Source organism: Bison bison, unplaced genomic scaffold, assembly GCF_000754665.1.
Source record: "Bison bison bison isolate TAMUID 2011002044 unplaced genomic scaffold, Bison_UMD1.0 scf7180017864113, whole genome shotgun sequence".
NCBI classification, from domain to species: Eukaryota; Metazoa; Chordata; class Mammalia; order Artiodactyla; family Bovidae; genus Bison; species Bison bison.
In genome coordinates, this window is record NW_011494685.1 from 38,403 (window position 1) to 61,055 (window position 22,653).

The window sequence follows — 22,653 nt, forward strand, 5'->3', positions numbered from 1 at the left end:
GCCCCCATGGGGCAGAGTTGTCTGGCAGCCCAGGGTCGAAGTTAAGAGGGCGAGTTCGCAGCGGGTTGAATGAACCCCTATACCCACTGTGGGTTCATTTTAAGTGCCTGGAGCGAGGTTGGTCAAGCCCTTGCTGAGCTTGAGTAAGGGAGTCAGTCAGGGAGGACCGAGCTCAGGGTGAGAGTGAGGAGCAGCTAGCGTGGTGAGTCCTCCTCAGCTGGGTGGGTTCTGGGGATGCACTTGAGTTCAGGAGTGCCCTTTCAGTAGCCTCACTGGAGGCTTGTTTGGGGGTAGAGGGGGCAGAAGCCCACTTAGAAGATGTGCTCATTCCTGGGGTGGTGGTTTCTGAAGCAGTTTATACTGGTTGGTTCAACTGTGACCCAGTACCTTGCAGAGTCATGTTTGACGGGGCCTGAGCTGTGGGCACAGCCTTCCTTCTCCCACACCCCACACTCACCTGTCATCTTTTTGGCAGCCCCTCCCCCCTCTCTGCACCCTTGACGGTGGGCCTGAGCCCAGCCCCCCTGTTACCACGGAGCCCCTTGTGACTGAGTGGGTTCTGGTTCTGGGCTCCTGGGAGACGTGCTGGAGGCAGAGCCTTCGTGCCATTTCTCCTTGAGACAGCGGTGCTGGTGGTCATAGTGTGAGAGCAGTGGTCATAGTGTGAGAGCAGTGTGTGTGAGAGTGGTGTCTGAGAGCGGTGGATGTGAGAGTGGGGTGTGAGAGTGATGGTCGTAGTGTGAGATTGGTGTTGATAGCTCGGGAGCCAAGGTATCCTGCCGTGAAACAATGGTTGCCCCCGAGTGCGGGGCTGCCCCCACCCGCAAGGATGGGTCGCAGAAGGACCCGCCTGTGGGCATTATTCCAGTGCTGCAACCCCAAGGCAAAGGCCAAAACGAGGAAAGACATGGCCTTGGCTCAAGTCCTGGAAGCAGAGTGGCCTGAGGTGAGAGCAGCCGGGGGGCTGGGCCCATCGGATTGGCCCTCACCTGGCAAAGCGTTGGGGTTGTGTTTCATTTTGTTAGCATGGTTGTGGGCCCTGCCGGCCAGGGTGATTTGGCCTTAGCGGGCAGGATCGACCCCAGCAGGTTTACCTTGTAAGAGGTTGTGCAGGTGCTGTGTGGAGGATGGGCAGGGGCCCCATAAGAAGGGAAACACTGGCTGGAGGAGTCACTGGGGCACGTGGACTGAGCTATAGAGTCAATCCTTGAAGCAGAAAGGCTAAGCCCCTTAACGTCTCCCTTCTTCCAAAGAAAGGATATACTGGCTGGAGGAATCTCTGGGGCATGAGGATCGAGCTAGAGAGTCAGTCCTTGAAGTAGAAAGGTTAAGCCCATTAATGTCTCCTATCTTACAAAGCACAGACCAGTGTGTCCAGTATTTTAATGACAGGTGCCTAATGCTTACGTGTATCACATACACCCTCATAGCTTTACATGTCTACCACATGCCTCTTACAAGTGCTGGGCACTGTTCTGGGTGCTGAACACTCAGTATGTAGTAGGGGATATGTAGCCCAGGATCTTTTTATTTCTGCAAAGAAGAATAGAAGAATGAAAGACTCTGTGTGGTTCAGTTTGAGCAAGTTCACCATGTGGATGGCCCTGTGTGCACACAAATTGTGGTAAAATACATACAACATAAATTTAACATTTTAACCAGTTGATTGAATGACTGGGTGACTTCAGTGGAGTCAGGCTAACAGATGGCCTTGGGGTGTCATCCACCTTTTTCCCAGAGGAACACTCCAAAGCCTAGTGGCCTTGTAGACCTTTCCTTTTTTTCTTCACTCTCCCCAGTGGTTCTAGCTCACTTGTCTGTGTGTCGTTTAAGAATCTCTTTATCCACTTTGTTGTTAGGTTTATGTTTTGGAAAGTTTCTCAGATGTCCTTGGGTCTTGAGAAGGCAGGCTTGGATTCTGGGTTCTCCCCTGCCACATGCCTGCCCGGTCGAGGTGGAGGCTGAAGGCTGGTCTGAGTTGTGGTGGTCTGTGTGGTCTTGGGGTCAGTGGACCCCCTCTTCTCTGGAGGGGCAAGGAGATACTTTGTGTAGAGCCTGGAGAGACTTGACAAGGTCAGTCTTCACAGTCTCGCTCTCTTTTTAATTTATGTTTGCATTTAGCTTCTCATTTAACTGTTTTCTAGGAGTTTCTAACTCCTACTGAAGAACTAAAAATATGCAGGGAGCAGCTTCTTAGAAGAAATTGCTGAGCTGAAAGCAGAAAGAAACAACAACAGGGTCAGTAAGGGGATTCTCACATGTTGACATTTGCCCCACGGGGGTCACCACTGGCCTCCGTGTTGCTGTCTTTAAATTTCGTCTGATTTTCAAGTCATTTTTCACATCTTCCCACTGAGCAAACCAGGGTGGATCAGCTCGTGGTTCTTATGAGTGTGAAGTTGCTCAGTTGTGTCCTACTCTTTGCAACCCCGTGGACTGTAACCCGCCAGGCTCCTCTGTCCATGGGATTCTCCAGGCAAGAATACTGGAGTGGGTTGCCATTTCCTTCTCCAGGGGATCTTCCCAACCCAGGGATCAAACCCGAGTCTCCTGCATTACAGGCAGACGCTTTATCCTCTGAGCCACCAGGGAAGTCCTCATAACTCACTTCAAATTTATGATGAGAGCTAATGTAATTTTAGTACATTTGAGGGGGGAGTTCTCTTAACTTACATTTTTGTCCATGCTACACTTTGTATGGGATCTTAGTTCCCCAATCAGGGATTAAAACCTATGACCCCTGCAGAAGTGTGGAGTCTTAACTACTGGGCCACTGGGGAAGTCCACTCTAACTTTAGACTAAACTGGTGGGATTCCGATGTGCCTTAGCATGTTTCCGGCTATAGCATGAGGCTGAGAGGAGTTACTGGCCCTGAATTCGAGCATGAGGTTGAAGGTGCTCCTTTGGCCCTGCCCTGCAGCTTCTGCTGGAGTACCTGGAGTGCCTGGTTTCCCGGTACATGCCCTCCCACCAGATGACGGTGGGCAAGCAGCAGGCTCAGTCCCCAGCCGGCATGACCAGCAAGATGGAGGTGCTCAGGGTGCTGAAATTGCTGTTTGAGTGCCACAAGGCCCTGAACGAGAAGGTACCAGCCACCGGGCCGTCCTGGATTTGTACACTTGCTGCCTTGTTAGGTGGATAATGCATGTATTTATGTAACTAGTTGATTTTGAGCTTCTTGAATTCCTGTATATACATTTTTTCTGTAAGAAGTCAGTTTTATATGGTTAAAAATCGTTGCCTGCATACATGCTCAGTCATGTCCAAATCTTTGCGACCCTGTGGACTGTAGCCCACCACGCTCCTCTCTTCATGGGGCCTCCCAGGCAAGAATACTGGAGTGGGCGGCCATCTTCTACTCCAGGGGATCTTCCCAACCCAGGGGTCGAACCTGCCCTCTTGCATTGGCAGGCGGATTCTTTACCACTGAGCCACCTGGGAGGCCCCCAGTTAAAAAGTATTAGTTAGCATAAATGTCTCAAGATTTATTATATTCTGGATATCAATTTGCAGTTAAAAACTGGGTAATAGAATTAATTTAGGATAATATTTTGTTCTCTCAAACTTAGAATTTAAAGCTGTTAACAAGCAGATTTTCTTGAAGTTAAGATCAATGAGAGACATTAAAGGTATTCTGTGACAGTATCCATTTATTAGGGTAAGTATACAGTAAGAAGTGTACTAACGTATATACACACATCAACACACAATGACTCGGCCCCTTTTATTTGAGTTGAGAACGCGATTACGAGTAGCACTTGAAAGGTGTAGTTTGTTAGAAGAAGAATTAGGTGCCACACATAAAAAGGTAAGTTTGATCAGTCATTGTGTAATTTCAGTTAAGGGTTTGTCATTTGTATCCTTTCACTTAAAAAAAGAATGAAGACTGTAGTGGTGGGCATCAGATGTTATTTGTCTTTCTGATTGAGGCCCCGCCCACCTGGGTTATTTTAATGACTAGTAAACTAGACTTGTGGCTCAGAGCTGCAGAATCTCTTAAGTACCCCTTTGTCCAGTAGAAGACAAATTCGGACTCTAATCACCTGGTTATATTCGAGATGGATAGCATCACCATGTATTTTCTTTTTATGTTGTGTTTTCAGTTTTGAGTTGAGTTTTTCCAGGAGGAGTTTTGCTGTCTTTAGTTATTTCTTTACTCTGATTCAATTTTTTGGTTTTAGCAGATGATTCTTAAAGAGGAGAATAACCAGGAAAAGATACTAACGGACAGGGTGCTTGATGTAAATCACAAGCAAGAAAACATGCCAAGCTCCAGTGGAAAGGCAAGTCCTTGGTCTCGCTCTCTGTCTAGTTCTTGTCTTACCATCCAGTCTGTGCAGGGCTGTTGGGACCTCTCACCAATGCACCATGTAGGTCTGAGTGGCCATGAGGGTCCTGTGAGCTCCCAGTTTGACCTCACTGATTGCCTGGAAGTGCTGTATTCCCTCCCTCCCAAAACTAGGCTGTCTAAGGCTTCGTTTCCCCCTTAGAGACCCTCCGACGACTCTCTAAGCCACGAGGAAGACCTGGCTAATGTGATTGAGCTTTAGGAAGTCATAGACAAGCAGTTGCAGGAGCAGAGCCAGATGAAGGAGCGCCTGGCGGCCCTCTCTGCCCACGTGACAGAGCTGGAGGAGGACGTGGACATGGCCAGGAAGGACCTCCTCAAGTCCAAGGAAGTGAACACGAAACTGCAGTGGGATGTCTGCAAAGTGAGTGACGGCAGCCGTGTCTGTTGTCCTGAGGTGGAATGTGGGTCCCTTGTTCTCCCGGTGATCTCAGCCTTGGGATGGCTGTGTGAGCAAGAGCAGAGCTCTGGCAAGACCGCAACTGGCTGCCTCCCTGCCTCTGCATGGAGGTCTCTGGGGTAGAAGAGGCCTGGTCCAGGCGGTCTGTTGGCAGTGGACCAACATGAGGGCAGCCCTGGTGCTGTGCTGCACCCTGGGTGTGGACTCCTCATTTCCACAAGTTCTAGGGGGCCCAGTGTGTTCCTTTCTTTAAAATTCATTCATTCATTTATTGGCATATAGTTGCTTTACACTGCTGTGTCAACTTCTGCTGTACAGCAAAGTGGATCAGTCATATCTATCTATCTATCTATCTATCTATCTATCTATCTCCCTGTCTTTTAGATTTCCTGCCCATTTACTTCACCACAGAGCACTAAGTAAATCTCCCTGTACTGTACACTAGGTCCTTACTCGTTGACTTTATGTGTAGTATCAGTACTGTATATATGTCAACCCCAGTCTCCCGGTTCATCCCCGCCCTCCACCTGCCTGTTGAATGTGTTCCTGATGATGCTGAAATTTCCTTCTGATTCACTCAGGTGAGTCTGGTGACGTCTGTGGAGCCTGTTCTCCACAGGGAGAAATGGGAACATGCTGCATGGGCTCTCCTGAGGCAGCTTGCCTGGCCATCTTCTTTAGTTTTCTGAGGTTCCGTTCCTTGAAGGGATGTGTGACAATGATACTGGTGGTCAGACAAGTTGAGTGGCATTTGCTCACCCTCAGATCCTCAGGCCCAAGCTGTGTGACCATGTGGAATCATGATGGTTCTTGTGGTCATGTCTGTGAGTGTCATGATTTATGAGAAACTCCCTAGCGGTCACTGTGAAAACAGAAGAGTGCTGGGGGCTCAGGCCTCCCCCTGTGAGCCTCGCCTCTCCTCTGTGCACAGACAGACAGTGCCCACCCTGCTCCCCCTCCCCCGTGAGACCGTCTCAGAGAGAACCCCTCCAACGTAATACAGCAGGTGTACTTGTTTAGTAGCTTGGTGTGAGTGAGTCTGTGTGAGAACTCAAAACAGAAATATTTGCACATGTTTGTATAACCTGTTCACACTACTCTTTGGCAACAGGAGATTAGGTGGCAGAGTTTAATACATACAGAATTCTGGAAAAAGCGTTTTTAAGACCTTTTACTTTTAATGTTAGGACTTTGCCCACATTGGTTACTTAGTGACCAGGGAGGGACCTGAAATGGATTTTGAGCCAGCGGACAGGAGTTGCACCAGCAGCAAGTTCTGGTCCTGGTTTGATCGTTTCATACATGTGGTGTAACTCTGCTTTAAGAACTAGGCTTGAGAAGGCTGCTTCCAGTTGTGTTACACTTTGACTTCTGTTTCCACTCGTTAATATTCTTAGTTTAATTCTGAGGAAATTGCATAAGATTTTTCCAACTTTTACCCGAGGAAATGAGCCTCAGAGCTCCCCATTGGATCTGTTGAAGGTCCCTCCCTGTTCTGGGTCAAGCCCGCCTGTATGGTGTTGCAGACAGAGGTCCTGCCTTCATGCCAGATGCCTTTCCTCATGGAATTCTTGCAATAACAGGGTAGTTTAGTATACTTTTTGTTTGCTGTTTGGGTTTATTATGTAGAAAAGAAGCTTGGTAAACCGAGTGGCTGGACAGAACATTAAGACAGATGGATGCCAATCGTAGCAAATGTGACCTTTGAGGTAGGCGCGTTTTTGCTCACGTCTGAGAAAACTGCCATGTCTAGGACTTTAATTTTGAGGACGTTAACTTTGTTTGATTTGAAACTTAGGACGACATCAATGATAAACTTGAAAATGAAATTGCAAATAAGGATTCTATGCATCGACAGGTAATGGCCTTTACTGAACTCTGTCTGACTTTTATAGTAGTGAATTACTGAGGAAGGAAGGTAAAGACCTTTTCGTGTGACCCCCACGTTGGAAATCAAATCCCAGTGTAAAGTTCCTATGACCCTAAAATATTGCGTTCAAAAGTGTGGATGTACATCATGGTAAATCAGCTATACTGGAAGGAAATACATTTTTGAAAAATTGGGGGTGACTGCAACTTACAGGTTCAAATTATTTGGGACTTGGTTTAACCATTTTATGGGATTCCACACCTGACTCTCTTGTTTTACTTGAACGTGAATCTATTGGCTTGTTAGCGTTTTTTACTGAAAGAGCAGAGAGCAGCAGGGAACTTCACAGCAGCTGGCTGCCTGTTGGGAACTGGGGTCACTGTGACAAAAGGCAGGGTTAGAGCTCCGGTCTGATTAGGGTTTGTACTTCCTGTGATTTGGTGAGCCTTACTCGCTCCTGTTCCCATGTGGTCTCAGATAATCAGGACTTAACCAAGAAAACCAAATCTGGCTTCTCCAAAACAAAATGAGTCAGTCTGGTGTGTGCCAAAGTGTATCATTGTCCCCACCACAAAAATAAAATACTAGAAAGCCATTGAAATGTATGATGTGGAATGCTAATTAAGAGCATTACGATATACAAAATAATGGCTGTAAAAGGCAGATCAAAAAATACTACGTACCATATGCTATTGTTTTCTGAGGGTTTTAAAGCATATCATTGTTTGTGTATGCACATAGAGTAATATGCACACAGAAAAAGTAAGAAAGCTGCTTAGAAACAAATGCTAACCTCTCAGGAACCTGAGCTTATAGATACTTTAATTTTTTTTTCTTTTTTTAAAAAAGAATCTGTCTAAATGTTCTACATTGAAAGTTTTTAAGAGTAAGGAAATCTGTTAAAAGAATAATCACGCATTTGCAAATGTTAGTTGACTGGCATTTCACCAGGCATGCTCTTATCAGGTCTGTATTTCAGAGAAGATGAAAGCCATATTTTGGCTTTACACACCCATGGCCATCTGCAGTCGGTAGGGTTCCCTTCAAATGATGATTCTGGTGATGTTTTAAGAAGGGTCTGTAGTGAACCCTTCTTCCCTTAACTCGTCAATAAGAACGAATAAGATTCTATAGAAAACTGATCTTCTTTAATATATAAGAACTTTTTTTGTTGTTTTTTAAAGACGTATTTGGGGAACGTTTAGGAAAAGCAAATACTGTGGCAGGAGGTGTTCTGCTCACTGAGACCAAGCCCAGGAACACTGAGAGAAAATTTATCCTGATGCAGCTTCCAAAACAGAACAAATCCAGTAGACACGTGCATTTAGATTTTGTCTCAGCTTACTTAAAGCGACAGTGGCTACACCACTTGGCCTGTTTTGATTCTCTGCTCTCCCTTTGTAGACAGAGGATAAGAACCTCCAGTTGCAGGAGTGCCTGGAGCTGGTAGAGAAGCTGCAGCAGATGCTGTGGAGGGCAGAGACTCTGCCCAAGGTGGAGGCTGAGCTGGCGCAGAGGGTGGCTGCGCTCTCCAAGGTGCTGCTCTGGTCCCTGGGGGGCGGGTGCAGGGAAGGCCTGTTCCCGTGCTGTCCCACTGTGCCCCTGCCCGTGCTGCTCAGTCCGCACAGGAGCTCAGATGCGGGGGTCGTGCTGCCCGTCTGAGATGGGAGCACTCCCTGAGTGTCAGGCAGCCCCTGCTTCTGTGTCATCCCTACCTTAATTTCTCTCCAGTTTTGTCCTGTGTTCTGTGTGTTCCCAGGACGCTTCAGCTCTGAGTCACTGCTGCTCAGATTTGAGTCAGCAACTCAAAGCCTAGCAGGATAGAGACCTAGAAAACTCCCATTCTCGTTTAAGAGATGGCCAAAATAGCTCTGTAATGAACACAGTTTTAAGTCTTTATCCATACACTTGCTGAAGAAGTCACAGCGGGGCACGTGCAGACCCGGGGTCCACTCCCAGCTCACCATCCCCGGGAGTCCGTGGGTGAGAGGACGCATCCCGGGGATGTGGCGCTGCTGGGGGCATCATCCCCACTGGCAGCCAGCCAGCCATCCCGTCCTTCTCACAGGAAAGGTGTTGCCCCGCACTGCCGGTGGGCACTGGCTGGGCATGGAGAGTCGGGCTGGGCCTGTGCTGGCGTGGCTGTCAGGATTGTTGCCTGAAGCTCAGTGAGCAGCTGAGGGGCCATCCAGTTGGCTGTGTCGGGTGCTCACAGACCCTCCCAGAGCAGGGTCACTAAGAGCTGCCAGGTGCCAGGAGCCAGCACGGGAATCCCCACCCATGACAAGGTCATGTGGGAGAGCTCTGATGGGCAAAGCAAGTCAGAGCTCGAGGGGCACCCCATGGACCTGCCTGAGCATCTACCCCAAAATCAGAATCTGTCTGTTTTACTTTCACCAACTCCTCTGACATTCACAGGGGGCTATCCCTGATCACTTTTCTCTGTAAGAAAATCAATTTAGAGCTCTAGTTAATAATTCTCCTGGGCATAATAGGAGTGTTTCAATTCAAACCCCTCTGATGACTTTCTAGCTTGCCTGACAGGTTTGTTCAGATTCACAGCCTCCCACCCACGAGAGGCTCAGGAAGCTTAAGATATTCTAACAATGCAGAGCTTCTCAGAGAGTTAAAATTGTTGGAATAGAACTAGTAGAGGATTTTTTTGTTGAGCTAATGCTTGCTGCCAAGTTTCCATATCTCTTACCTACTGTGTCCCTGGGAGTGTATTGATTAATATAGTTGGTGTATAGAAATGTAAGTAGTAGCTTTAATGTTTGTAACCTTGGACCCTTGAGTTAATTCTTTTCTTGTTATAACCCACCACACTTTTGCCCTATAGGAATGCAACTTTATCTAATGCTTTCAGAGGGTGGCACCTGACTAGAATAATCACCTTTAGAGAAAAATAAGTTTTCTGAAGAAAGGGTCATAAAATGTTAACAGGCCTCCTGGCCAGAAGATGATGTAAATCACCTAAAGCTTTTGCATATGATAAGTTTGCAAAAAGAAAGCCTGGCTTCGATAAAGGTCAAGGACTGCTGACCTTGCATGACTCTACCACCCCCTTCCCATCATCCTCTATGCACAACTTAAGGTATAAAAACTACTTTGGAAAGTAAAGTGTGGGCCTTGCTCACCGAAGCTTGGTCTCCCTGTGTCATTCTTTCTCTTTCCTTTTCCTTTTCAGGCTGATTCCCTGGAGCGCAGGGGCCCACCATGTTCACTTTCCTGCCTGGGCTTCTAAGACCCACTAGAGAAGGTGCCTAAGGTGGGGCACCTTCCGCTATTCGAGAGGGCACCTGCAGCCTACGTGAACAGAGCAAGTCCTGTGCTGGGGCTTTATTGGCTTTCTGCATAAACCAAGGAATATCAGCCTCCTTTCTCTCCTCTATTTTCTTAACTGCAAAATGTTTTCCTTACCTCTTTCTCTATTTCTCTCAGTCACAGACGCCGTCCTCCTGAGGTAATTCCTGGATCCATCCGGGGCTGGACCCCGGTAGCCAGGGGTCGCCCTTCTGCCTGTGATCTTCCTCTCAAGGCTTGGTTTCTTCTCTCCCCCAGCATCTATGCTGTCCGTCCCCAGTTGGCCTTGTAATCCGACCTTTTGTCTTCTGGAAGTTCTGCCACTAAGGAGGCTAAACGGTTTGAACTTACCTCCCAGTTTAGAAAGGTAGAACGTGTGCCTCGCACATCCCACGCTTGCCGCTGCCTGCTGCCCACACTGACTTGCCACAGGCAGTCCGAGGAGGGGCACAGTGGCCACGGGTGTGGGGCCCGGGGCGGGGGCGAGCACATCTCCTCTCACGAGCCGGTCACCAGCACCCACCGTGACCCACGCGTCACACACAAAGCCATGCAGGCTGCGTGAGCAGGCATGCGGGCGTGCCCCCTGCAAACCCAGGGCCCGTGGTCCGCACAAAGTATGGCCCGCTTGCCACCCCTGCGGTCACAGCCCGCGTGCTGTCAGGACAGGGTCCTTGCGAGTGGAGCTGACGCTGTTCTTTGCCAACAGGCGGGAGAGAAACACAACAGCACTGAGGAGAGGCTGTGCCAGATGGAGGCCCAACTGGAGGAGAAGAACAAGGAGCTGCAGCGGGTGCATTTGCTGACAGGGAGGCAGTGTCTGGGCAGGAGACACGGCTTGGGCGGGGCCAGCGCTGCCTTTCTCCACCACTCCCGTCTGTGCCACTGAGTGTGTGCGTGTGTGGCCTCATCTGCTGATCCGGGCACCCACCTCCTCGGGAGCAGGGCCAGAGGTGGTCACCCATAGGCAGTGGGCAAGGGCCAGGGCGTCCCCACGTTCAAAGAGGCTGCTTGTTGCTCTGACCAGCCAGTCTGGGAATCTGCTTGGGATACAGGTGGACCTCACGACTGCCCCTCAAACAAACCTGAGGGTGCCAGCCCGGGGCCCATGAAACTGTAGGCATGGCACCCAGGTGTGGAGCCTGCTTGCCTTGGACATGGCACTGGAGTCCCACATGCCAAACTGCTGGTCCAGCACGGTGTGTGTGTGTTGAATGGCTGCTCCTAGGCAGGAGGAGAACCATAGTTGTGCTGCGACAGAAGGTGCGTCAGGAAAGGGTGATGATGGAGGCTCGCATCACCGAGTCCTGAAAGAGGTTTCCCAGAAGGGTTGGCCACACAGAGATACAGACCATCCAGGAAATGGAGTGGGGATCCCGGGTCCAGCCTCACGTGTCAGTACTGTCCCCACCATGCCTGTGTTCTTGGGCCTGGACTGCAGAGCCTCACAGGCGGGCTCCCAGGGGGCAGTGGTTCTGACGCCCATCATGAGACCTGCAGTGAGATGCCCTCCCCACTTAGGCACAGAGCTCAATGTCTCCCGATCAGGGGTGCATTTCCTTACTTTCAGAACTTCTGCTCAGAGGCTGTTGAGATCGGGATGCTGTTTATGACTAAGCCAATTCAAAGTCAACTTTTGTTTTGCTTTAAAAATATTTGAATGCCGATGCCTTATTGTGGAAGCTATGACAGGTTTTGTTCCCTTGGGCTCAAAAATCACTGCAGATGGTGACTGCAGCCATGAGATTAAAAAATGCTTGCTCCTTGGAAAGCTGTGACAAACATAGACAGCATATTGAAAAGCAGAGACATTACTTTGCTGACAAAGGTCCATATAGTCAAAGCTATGGTTTTTCCGGTAGTCGCGTATGGGTGTGAGAGTTGGACCATAAAGAAGGCTGAGAACTGAAGAATTGATGCTTTCAAATTGTGTTGCTGCAGAAGACTCTGTTTTAACAGAAAATAAACTTTTTAAATGTATTGCAATGGAAAATTTCAAATATGCACAAAAGTAGATGGACCTGCCAATTAGTCTCAGCAATTTCTAACACAGAGCCAATCTCAAATAGATCATTCTTTTGTCTTCTCTCCATTTTTTTTTTATATAGTAGGTCCTAAAACAGCTTTTTAAACCTTGAAGTTGATGCTCATTTTATAAAACACAGACTTGCCAACTTTGTTATTACATTTAAAAATTGTTTGAGGTAATTATTTCCAGTTTTTTAACATGAATTTTCATATTGGAAAAGACCCTGATGCTGGGAAAGATTAAAGGCAGGAAGAGAGTGGATGACAGAGGATGAGATGGTTGGACAGCATCACCAACTCAATGGACATGAGTTTGATCAAGTTCTGGGAGTTGATTATGGACAGGGAAGCCTGGCATGCTGCAGTCCATGGGGTCACATAGTCAGACATGACTGAACAAGTGAACTGAACTGAATATGAATTATCATTGGAAGAAAAGCTATGACCAACCTAGACAGCATATTAAAAAGCAGAGATATTACTTTGCCATCAAAGGAATACCTAGTTAAAGCTGTGGTTTTTCCAGTAGTCATGTATGGATGTGAGAGTTGGACCATAAAGAAGGCTGAGCACCAAAGAATCAATGCTTTTGAACTGAGGTGTTGGCGAAGACTCTTGAGAGTCCCCTGGACTGCGTGGAGATCAAACCAATCAATCCTAAAGGAAATCAGTCCTGAGTATTCATTGGAAGGACTGATACTGAGGCTGAAGGGTCAATACTTTGGCCACCTGATGTGAAGAACTGACACATTGGAAAAGATCCTGATGCTGGGACAGATTGAAGGCAGGAGGAGAAGGTGCGACAGAGGACGAGATGGTTGGATGGCATCACTAACTCAATGGACATGAGTTTGAGCAACTTCTGGGAGATAGTGAAGGACACAGAAGCCTGGCGTGCTGCAGTCCATGGGGTCACAAAGAGTCAGACACGACAGAGGGACTGAACAACAGCAATCATTACAAAGAATTCAAGTAATGTTGCTTGTAAAGAAAAATACGTGAAAGTCTATCTCCACTGGCTTTTTTCCCCAAAATGAATTTTCTCACCTTTTGCTTTATAAATTGAATTCGTTTTACCCCCTTAATCCAGACTCAAGCTTCTGTTTATATACTGGGAAATTCCTCTACCAATGTGTGTGTATGCTGATCCCCTTTAAAGTCTGCTTGTTTCTGAGTGTAAATCTGCTTGCTCCCCGAGCCCCTCCGACAGGTAATGGCTGGTGACAGTAAGGTCCCCCAGGTGCTCTGCCAAAGAGAAGTGTTGGGAGTGACCTTTGACAAGTGAAGTCCCTGCCTCCCTCTGCACCTGCCCATCTGCTCTGGTCATGCTCAAGAGCCCACCAGAGGTGGCCGTGGGAGGGGACCGCCTCGGGAACCAGGGCACAGACCACTCACGTCGCAGTTCCCTGGTGCTTTTAAAAGAAGGATCATACTTCGCTCTTAAAGTTTATGAGTTTTTGTTTTTCCTGTTTTAGGCAAGGCAGAGAGAAAAAAATGAATGAAGAACACAATAAACGCTTATCAGATACCATGGATAAGCTTCTATCCGAATCAGATGAGAGGCTTCAGCTTCATATGAAGGAGAGAATGGCTGCTCTGGAAAATAGGGTGAGCCAGCCCCATGGCCCCTTTAGAAAGAGGTGCATCTGGCCTGGCCTGGCCCAGCCCGGTCTGTGTGTGGGGGAAATCTCTAGGACAGGAGTTGGAAAACTGTCCCCATAGAGGGCCCCAGAGTGAATGTCTTTACTGGTTACGAATAATTGAGTAACAGCATTTCATGCTAGTCAATAAGCGTGACAGCATCCACAGGCAGTGCGTAAAGGAACACACATAGATGTGTGCTCACAACCCTTACAGAAAGCATCAGAGAGCTGGATCCACTGATGGCCCTGGTGTTACCAGCTGCCATGCTAGAACTTTCTTCTAGGCCCACCCTCACCTCTTCGTTTCTTTCTTAGAAGTTTGTTTCTGGGGCTTTGCTGGCAGTCCAGTGGCTGAGAGTCTGCCTTGCAAGGTCAGGGACGCAGGTTCAATCCCTGGTTGGGGAGCTAAGATCCCACGTGCCACATGGCAATCACGTCAAAGGAATCCTTTGTGATGCAACTGAGGCCCGATGCAGCCAAATCAAGAAGTTTAGTTCAGGATCTTTCTTATAATGTGATAGAAAAGATTGAAGCAAGTAAAAGCAAGCATTTTCATATTCCAACTCCAGCCTTCTCTCTTTTCATTTGCTTTGGAAAATGTCTGAGAACCTCCACCAGAGCAGCTCAGTGGGCAACGCTTTGGTTCAGGTCTGGTGAAAACCTGTCCCAGCTGCACCAGTACCCTGCAGACGAGGCCCAGAATGAGGCCCAGAACCTTCCCCGAGGTCAGCGCTTGGGCAACGCTTGTCTGAGACGGACCAGTGGTCACTACAAGTTCTGTGGCACATTTTCCCCCCACAAAACCCAAGATGAAACACACACCTCACTAGAGACCACACAGGGTGGTCCCCTCACTTCACCCTGACCTGTGGGCTGGCTCTGAGGTAGGGATAGTTTTGTCTCAGATTTGAATTTGGCATGTGAAACACGTGCCAGTTTCCTGAGTGACCACTGAACTGCAAAAGCTGAAAGCAAGTATAAAGCAGTTTCACTTAACCCAGGGACCTGGCCTCCTGGTATTTAGAATATCAGTCAAGCAAGGAAGAGATTGTCTGTGTACAAGTTAGTGTTAAACGTTGTCATCTGGCCGAGTGCCGGCACTTCACTCTGGGCATGAGGTCCACCCCTCCTCCGGATGTGCTTTATGCTTTCAGACAGAAGAGTAGCCATCCCTCAGTCCACGCAGCATCTGTAAGAATTGACCCTAAAGCACTGTGTGTATCTTTTTCAGAATTCTCTCATATGGGAAGTTGAAAAAGTGAAAAGGCAATTAGAAGAAATGCAAAACGACAAGGTACTTAAATCTCTAAATCGTTTAGAAATTTGTTAAGAGCTAAATTGAGCTGGGTTCGTTGTTACAGTCAATACAGATGCTTAGCAGAAGTCAAGTGACATTTTCCTTATGGCTAATCCACTGCAGTAACACGTATAGCATTCTGGTTTTGAACACTGAATGTGTTTGCATTATAGATGCATTTAGAGTGTGTGGCCATTGTGTGTGGTTCAGAATTCTGAGTAGTCCTTTCTGGGTTCACCCCAAAGCTGAGACAAAGCGTGAGCCTTTCATGTGGACTGTGCTGTGTGTCAGAAAGATAATACAAGCTACATACACAATCTAAAATTTCCTAAAAACCAACGGGCTACTTGACGTCCTTCTTTCACCGTGAGTCTTGAAATCTTCTGTGTGATTTCCACATCGAGCTTTGCACCGGCCTGCCTCATGTGCTCAAGGGCTGCATGAGGCGAGTGACTGCTGTGGCCAACAGCACAGAGCTGCCAGGTTGAGTCAAGTGACTTGGAAACTTGGCCGGTTTGACTTGTTTTATCCCATGAGGAAGTGAATTGGGCTGTAGAGGAATGAATGTGAGGAATGCCCAGGGATGCAGGTGAGCTCCAGGGAGACAGTTTAAAGCAATGAGAGGAGTGAGGGCAATAGAGTGAGTCCTGTCCCTGACCTGAACCCCCGCCCCAAGTCCAGCTTCTGTCTACAGACTTCATTGTTGTAATGGCTTGCCATATTTCCTTCAGAGAAACCTTTTCTACACCTGAGATGGAACTTCCTATTCATTATGGTTTATAACTGTTAATGTTCTGAGTGTTTATATTTTCTATGGGACTCTTAGAGAACATTTTCTCAGAATTAAAATGTTCAGAGTTGATAACTACTAACATAACCTGTTATGCACATTTTGGTGCAAGTCATTTTACGTCTGGAAAGCAAGCGGTGCAGGCTGTGTCATTTGCTGTTTCGTAGCACCAGGTGATTCTAAACCTGGAAACCCTGAGAGCCAAACTGGACCAGACGAGACTGCAAGGGGCTCCCCTCCACCATGGGTAGGCCACTCCCCCGGGCAGCTCCTCTCAGCACTGTCGAGTGAGACAAGGGCCTGTCTGGTGTGTGGACAGTATGACTGGGTGTCACTCATGGTCGCACCTCAAGGAGCCTGTAGCTTCATGGCCAGTGAGAGGGAAGAGACAAGCATTGTTCCTTAGGGTCGAACTTGGTACCAGGGAGAGTGGTGGTTACTGCTAAGTCACTTCAGTCGTGTCCGACTCTGTGCGACCCCATAGACGGCAGCCCACCAGGCTCTGCCATCCCTGGGATTCTCCAGGTAAGAACACTGGAGTGGGTTGCCATTTCCTTCTCCAGCGGTGGTCACAGTATTGACAAAACTCAAAACCACAGGTGGAGGTTTGGAAGTGGGGGGCCGACTAGTTGATATTTGGGTGTATTCATTTGAGGGGCCTGACAGACTGTGACAATGATGTTTCTGAAGAGTCACAGAAGGTTAAGGACGTGTAGTCTTTTTTACGTGATTGGAGACTGAGACATGACTTGCCTTTGGCTGCGGTGGGAGGAATCACCTGGCTTGTGAATGAGGTGAGCAGATTTCTGAGCATCCTGATTTTTTCTTACTCATTGTTATAGGGGCAGCAATTCTTATCAAGTATTTAAATGTTTCTTTGACTTCTACATGGAAAATGGTCACAAGTGAGAGATAAACTTTAGCAAAGGTTATTAAGTGCTTAACTGGTGACACTCATTCACCTGTAGGAAATTGACTACTGCTTGAATCCTGAGTTAGGAGACAGTTTGGAGCCCATACGCATATTTCTTTGTATGCTTAGAGGATCCTCGCAGTCCAGGGCCCCCACCCAGCCTTCTTCTAGAGATATCATTTGAGACAAAGGCCGAGCCAGAAACTGGCCCTATGTCCAAAACCACGGCAGGTGGAGTTCAAGGAGAGCACATGTCCTGAAGAACGGATAGGTGACATGGCCAGATTTGCTGGCAGAGCTTCTCCAGGGTGAAGGGCTGTTGCTGTCAGAGGTGGAGAATCCCTGCTCCCGGGGTGGACGAGGTGAGTGTGAGGAGGACTGTGTAGATAGTGGAGGAAGAGGAGTTGGACACAGCCTCTTGCTCTTGGGGGGTTTGGATAAGGAGGGGGGCGCTGGTGCCCAGACCCAAGGCCTGGCACGGTTAGGGGGTTCAGATGGAGAAGCCTGGGGCCTGGTCACCAGTCCCCTGTGTGTCAGTGAGAGTGAGAAATGAGAAGAGGAAGCAGCCATGGGGCAGGAGGGGCTGCTGTGCTCTGAAGACAGTGGCCCACAGTGGCTGGTGCAAGGGAGGGGTGTCTCCAGGCGGCAGCTCTCGAGGGGTCATGGCAGTGACTTAGCAGCACAGGTAGGGCCTTGGAGTGGGGCTCACAGGCAGTGTGGGCTGGGTTGGGGGGGGCACTATGCTGGCTCAGGAGGGAGGGAGTGGGGACTGAAAACTGGCTCACAGGCAGGGCAGGCACGGCATATTTGGTAGGACCTCCCAGAGGAATTGGTCACCTTGTCTCTGAGACCTTCTTCCAGAGGAAAGAGCTTCGGGTGAGGATGGGGAGAGAGATGGAGGCTGCATTCTGCGAGGGGACTGGGAGATGATGGTTGGCGCAGGGTGGGGGGCAGGGGAGCACCCCAACCCAGAGGCCTCTGTGGCCCTCAGAGACCCAAGAGGGTCTGCAGTCCATGGCAGGACTGTGTCGTACCCCTACCCAATTCCCAAGTGTGCTCTGGCCTCAGGCCCTTGGGTGGAAGTGAAGCAGAGAAAGGAGTGGTTCCGTCAGGAGGGAGGGGAGACCAGAGGGAAGACAAGCGTGGCTCGGGGAGATTCCAGACTTCCATCTCCTGTGCAGCACAGTTTTCCTCTCAATACCATCAAGCAGAGCAGCATGTGACCCCGAGCAGGCTGAGCTGGTGGTTGGCCTTGGCCGCTCTGCAGACGTATGGGGTGTCCTGTCCTCGGAGGAGGGCTCTGTCTCCCGGGTTTAGGGACTCCTGCACGTGAAGGCGCCACCCTATTCCCAGAGACAAGACTGAGCAGAGCCCAGGTGGTCCTGTAGTGCAGAGGGCTCACAGTCAAGGGGGGGCCGCTCTGCCTCTCAGCAGGCCCCTGCTGAGTGAGTTCCTGGCACTGGCAGGCCCAGGCCTTAGTGCTCAGGGCCTGAGCATCTGTGCTAAGCCTTGTTCAGCCCAGAGTCCGGTGACACGCTCACCTCTGCTTTAATGGGAGACACCAATGTGGCTCAGCTCCGAGCTGTGGGTTCGAGGCCTTTCTGCTTTGAGTTGTCTGAGGCACCTTTAGAAGCACTGAGAGCAGTGCAGACAGTGTTCCAGGCAGACAGGTGATTGTGATCCATGGACTTCATGCAGGAGAGGGAGGTCAGAGGAGGCGCGGGCCAGAAGGGAGGTGGGGTGCCAAAGAAAAAGCAGAGCAGGTGCAGGCCCCACCCTGGGACCTGAGAGTGGGTTCCAGGGGGACCCTGGACGCCCCAACCCCAGACAGCTGATCATGTCATAGTCAGCTCCACACCCTCACGTCAGCGCTGCCTTCCCCACATACAGGAGTTTTCCAGCTGGTGGGGCTGAGCCTTGAGAGTTTGTGGGGCAGTGGGCAGCCTGTTGCTGTTGGAGCCAGGAGGGCAGTGCCCTTCCAGGGGCTCTTTTGCTGTGAAATTGCCAATCTTCCAAATTGACAGGCTCTGGCTTGACTGACAGAGTGAACTCTCTTTTCTTCTAACAACGCTCTTCTTTCCCATGTGTTTCAGCTGACCCCACTTGGGCAGCGCCCCAGACCTCAGATTCCCTGTGGCGGACTGGCCAGCAGACTCCTCCGGCAATGGGGTGGTGCTGCAGCGCCCCCAGAAAGGCCGGCTGGCAGTGCTGTGTGACAAGCTATCCAAGGCAAGGACCCCCGCCGCCCCCTTCCCGTCCCTGGTGGGCACCTTTTGAGGCACCTGCCCCCTCACACTGTGGTCCTGAAATGGGTTTGGAGCAAAGCATTGATAGGTCACTTTACGTCTTCCCATTTTCCTTTTTCTGGCTAAGAGTTTACTTTTAAGGCATGCTTTTTTTTTCTTAAAATAACCAATTTTGATAACTTGTGGCCTACTGTGAGGCCCAGCATGGTACTAATTAGCACAGTTTTGAAATTGTCCTACAAGTAAATGGATACACATATCCATCAGCTTATAGTGAGAAGAATTCTCATTGGAAGTTTAAGTGCCTTTATATCTTCACCTCATTCATGGCATGTATTTTTTTCATACATGTCTGTGTTTTGAGCTTCCATATTCAGTGAGCAGCTAGTTTGGGCCAGACATTGTCAGAAGTAGGACTCCAGCAGTGAATTAAAAACCGTGTGTGTCCTTTATCCACTGCTACATAATGAATCATTGCAAAGCTTAGTGACTTCCCAGTGAGCAGCTCACAGTCCACAGTTCCTGTGCATTGTAGCAGGCGGGCCTGGTTCAGGGCCTCCTGAGGGCACAGACACAGGAAGGCCCCCCAGGGCTGGATGGCAGGCTTTCAGACTCACCTGGCTGCTGGGGACAGGCCCAGGTCCCTGCCGTGTGGACTTCTTCATGGCCTGGCTTTCCTCGGAACACCCTCTGAGAGCGGGAGCGCAGGGTGTAGCCTGGGGCCTTTCATGCCCAGGTCTCAAAGCCCCACACATTCACTTCTGTTTGTGAGAGTGAGCTATGAAGTCCTGCCTCGCTCAGGGGCTGAGTGTGAGTTGCCCCTTCTGCCTCTTGAAGGGAGGAGGATGGAAGAATTTGTGGACCCCTTTTTAAACCCACACAGCCTGTCAGACAGTAATGGGCAGGGAAAGGAGACCAGAGTGCCCGAGTTGTCCGAGGAGGAAGGGACGATCGTGTGTGAACAGGGTGGCCAGCGAGGTGACACCAGGAGGATGACCTTGAACCAGAGACCCAGAGGCAGGAAGAGAAGTAGCCACTCGGAGATAGAAAAAGAGTCGTGTCAACTAGCGGTGACAAGGGAGAGAGCGGGCCACATCAGGGAGGACCCCAGGCTCAGGCCTGAAAAGCTTGAGGCCGGAGCCTATTTTCTGAGGTGAGGAGGGCTGCCAGGGCGGGAAGCTAAGGGCCGGGCCTCAGCCCTGTTGAGGTGGACGAGCCCATGGGGTGTCCAGGGGATGTGTCAGGAAAGCAGCTGAGTGTTCTGGCCTGCATCCGGGAGAGGACTCACTCAGCTCAGGGTGGACGTGGGGTCGTGGGCATACAAATGGCATTTAAAGGCACGAGCATGGTAAAGTCACCAGGCAGGTGCTGGTGAAGAGAGATGGGGTACAAGGGTAGAGCTGTGGGGCATCCCGCATTCCAAGGTTGAGAAGGAGCACAAGGGACTAAGGAATAACCCAGGGAAGGTGGGGCCTGGAGCCCAGGGAGAGACATGCTGGGGAGGGCGTGGGGGAGGGCAAGCAGGGGAGGGGGCTTGATAACATGGGTTCCTCGAGACCCCAGGGAGCTGCCCTGCAGGGCGGGGCACACTGCCTACTTGCAGAGAGCTGGAAACTGGGCAGGGAGGGGGACAGTAGAGGCCGTTCCTAGGGAGCTTTCAGAGACCTGCAGTGGGTGCTGCAGGGAGCCCTGGAGGAGGAATCTGCTGGTTCCTGTTGTGCGATTGGAAGGCGAGAGAAGGGAGAGGACATGCTGACCGGGCTGATAGGGGTGAACCCATAGGCAGCTGGTTCACTGGAGCGGAGCAGGAATGATGGCAGGTGATTCTGGAGCCAGCGAAGGGGGTGGCCCAGCCCTGGGGCGGGGTCATGACGAAGACAGGGGGCAAGGGCACTGGCCATGGGGGACAGGGAGCCAGCAAGCCAGCACCTCAAGGATGCCCCTCAGTTGCTTTGAGGTCATATCTGGGAAAAGAAGGCAGGACCTGGGTTGAGAGTGTGGCAGAGGGGAGGTTTGCAGAGAGGAATGTGAGGTGTGAAAGCGGGAAGGCAGCGCAGGGCCCCGCAGGCACTCTCCAATGTGTCTCTGATGACAGAGCCACCCTTGCAGTGTGAGGGGCCATCCCCCAGAACAGCCCGAGGGTCTATGCCCTGAGAGGAGAGCCGCAGCGGGGCTGGCCCTCCCGTCCCCTGGCTGCCCCTGCTCGATCCTATCTGTTGGTGTTCAGACCAGCCTGGGAAACGGAGGGCTGGGAGCCTGTGAGGACAGCACTCCCCAGTGAACTAGTGCCAGTGATGACTGCTCAGGGGGACCCAGCTGCTGTGGAGCTGAAGGATTCTTTTTTCTTATTTTCCTTCAGCCTGGCTGATGGAGGGATGGATGTATTTTTTTTAATTTTTGGTTTTTGTCTCTGACTCCATCAGCCCACCCTTGTGAATAACTTCATAGGATTGCCTTCCATCCATGCTAAGACCTGAGTGTGACAAGGCCATCTAGGAACTGGATTCTCCTCCTGTCTGTTTCTTCAGTACTGCTCGTTTAAGACATGGCAGTGTCTCATAAGCATGGCCCATTTATCCACAGTCAGGGCTTCCATGTAAAATTGGGTTCAGTTCCTGACAGACTTGAGCTGCCCTGAATGTCGCTGATGAGACGTGGTCCTCTCATGCCCAGGTGCAGACCCTGAAGGACCAGGACTGGGAGCACATGCAGCAAGCCAGCATGCTGGCCGACGTGGCCCAGGCATTCAAGAGTGACGAGGGCATGTCTGACAGCGAAGGCGACAGGGTCACCCTCTTCAGCTCAGCCACTCAGCTGTCGCCCAGTGGGCAGGCTAATGCCAAGACTCTGACTGTGATGCTGCAGGAGCAGCTGGACGCCATCAATGAAGAGATCCGGTGGATGATCCCGAACTCAGCTCCCCAGAAACTCAGTTTCTCTGAGGAACTGTCTTCTCCTAGGGAAGTCTGAGTGTTCCATAGTAAGAAACCTGACTTCAGGTCTGCTTCAAGAATTTTCAGTTTTGAGATTGCCCTTGATTATAGAGCTAGGTCAGCCAGGGCATTCTGTCCATGGTGTGGTATCAGCACTCTGTGGGAGGGTGTTGTGGGGTGTCCCCCCCCCACCAGCTCTGAGCCCCTAGGTGTGTGAGGTGCCAAGGCGGTGTCCCCTGTGGCCTGTGCACCCTCCTGTGTCCCTCGGAGCCTCCCACGTTCTGGTGAAAAGCCACCTGGAACAGAAAAGCTGGGGTTTTGGGGTTGGCAAATTCCCACTCAGATCTGCATTTTCCTTTTTAACTTAATACAGTATGAAGATTGGCTTTTGTAAGACAGTGGTCCAAGGACATGTGTTTGAGTTTTTCTCATCTCATCAGTATATTTAAGATGTTTTCTTTAGACACCATCTTGGCAGTTATAACAATTTACAAAACGGGATAGAATCCAAAGGCCCGCCTCGTGGTGAGCAGGGGGCCTTGGGTCTGGGTGCAGCCGAGTGGCTGGGGGCCCCAAGGCCTGCCTGGTGCCACACCCGCACAGCTATGCCCGTGTCCCAAGTCCACGTTCAGAGTGGCCGCAGGCTGGTGACCCTGCACAGGACCTGGCAGAGCTACTGCTCAGACTGTTCTCGTCACATCAGCCCAGGCCGAGGCGCCTGTTCCTGTCAGCCGAGTGCAGGGGGCCTGGGGGAAAGGCAGGGGGTGAACGGGACAACCAGCAAACGCAGGTGGTGCCGCCTGCCCATTTGACGCCAAGACAGACGGCTTTGTGGGCCGTGTCTGAGCACAGACGAGCTCAGAAATATTGTCTTTCCCTGT

At 50.3% G+C, this 22,653-nt stretch overlaps 1 protein-coding gene across 1 annotated transcript in view; it reads left to right on the top strand.

Moving 5' to 3' along the window:
• Positions 1–829: 829 nt before the first annotated feature.
• The window catches only part of LOC104988023 (liprin-alpha-1-like), a 34,477-nt gene continuing 12,653 nt past the window's right edge, over positions 830–22,653 (top strand). The window contains 16 exon segments of the mRNA XM_010839156.1: positions 830–946; positions 2,145–2,194; positions 2,196–2,238; positions 2,922–3,086; positions 3,735–3,809; positions 4,183–4,284; positions 4,492–4,713; positions 6,557–6,607; positions 8,024–8,155; positions 10,632–10,738; positions 13,435–13,558; positions 14,825–14,887; positions 15,848–15,927; positions 18,687–18,822; positions 21,513–21,739; positions 22,251–22,562. Coding sequence (XP_010837458.1) covers positions 830–946; positions 2,145–2,194; positions 2,196–2,238; positions 2,922–3,086; positions 3,735–3,809; positions 4,183–4,284; positions 4,492–4,713; positions 6,557–6,607; positions 8,024–8,155; positions 10,632–10,738; positions 13,435–13,558; positions 14,825–14,887; positions 15,848–15,927; positions 18,687–18,822; positions 21,513–21,739; positions 22,251–22,562 — 2,006 coding nt within the window.